This window comes from Mandrillus leucophaeus, unplaced genomic scaffold (genome assembly GCF_000951045.1).
Source record: "Mandrillus leucophaeus isolate KB7577 unplaced genomic scaffold, Mleu.le_1.0 Scaffold104, whole genome shotgun sequence".
NCBI lineage: Eukaryota > Metazoa > Chordata > Mammalia > Primates > Cercopithecidae > Mandrillus > Mandrillus leucophaeus.
Window position 1 is genome coordinate 554,276 of NW_012098543.1, and position 938 is coordinate 555,213.

Consider the following 938-nt stretch of genomic DNA (forward strand, 5'->3'; position numbering starts at 1 on the left):
ACGGAGTGAGCCTCTGTCTCAAACAAAACAAAAATAAAAGGATACAAAAATTAGCCAGGTGTGGTGGTGCACGCCTGTAATCCTAGCTACTCGGGAGGCTGAGGCAGGAGAATCACTTGAACCTGGGAGGCGGAGGTTGCAGTGAGCTGAAATCTCACCACTGTACTCCAGCCTGGGCGACTCCAAATAACGTAAGTAGCACCTGATGTTTACCTTAACCGACTCCTTATCTTCACCAGGCTGGATAGCTGTGGCCTCACGGCCAAGGCTTGTAAGAATCTTTACTTCACCCTGGGGATCAACCAGACCTTGACCGAGCTTTATCTGACCAACAACGCCCTAGGGGACACAGGTGTCCGACTGCTTTGCAAGCGGCTGAACCATCCTGGCTGCAAGCTCCGAGTTCTCTGGTGAGGGATGATGACCAGTTCTTTCTGGAGGAGGCTGGACATTGGGCTGGGTGCATGAGGGTAGATAAGCTGGATGGACAAATACTTTCTGCACTGGTGTGTGCAATTAGGGGGCACACAGATGAGGCCAAATATGACCTATGTCGTCTACCGGCTGTGTGACCTTGGATGATTTCCTTGTCTGTCGAAGGGGACCATTGTGGCTTGCCGATTGCACTGGAGGTCACTGTAATTCCAGTGACAATCTAGAATTACTCTGCCTGGGTTCAAATTCCAATTGCTTTTTTTTTTTTTTTGGATGGGATCCTGCTGTCGCCCAGGCCGGAGTGCAGTGATGCAATCAAAGTTTAGGCTGGGTATAGGGGATGGCGCCTGTAATCCCAGTACTTTGACAGGCTGATGTGGGAAAATTGCTTGAGCTCAGGAATTTGAGACCAGCCTGGGCAACATGGCAAAATCCCATCTCTACACACACACACACACACACACACACACACACACACACACACACACGGTGTGGAGGCACAC

General features: G+C 50.5%; 1 protein-coding gene across 1 annotated transcript in view; it reads left to right on the forward strand.

Annotated features, from left to right (window-relative positions):
• NLRP12 (NLR family, pyrin domain containing 12) overlaps positions 1 to 588 on the forward strand; it is a 35,685-nt gene extending 35,097 nt beyond the window's left edge. Inside the window, exon 9 of the mRNA XM_011979578.1 lies at positions 240 to 588. Coding sequence (XP_011834968.1) covers positions 240 to 414 — 175 coding nt within the window. The 3' untranslated portion in view covers positions 415 to 588. The remainder of the gene's footprint in view (positions 1 to 239) is intronic.
• The last annotated feature ends 350 nt before the right edge of the window (positions 589 to 938 follow it).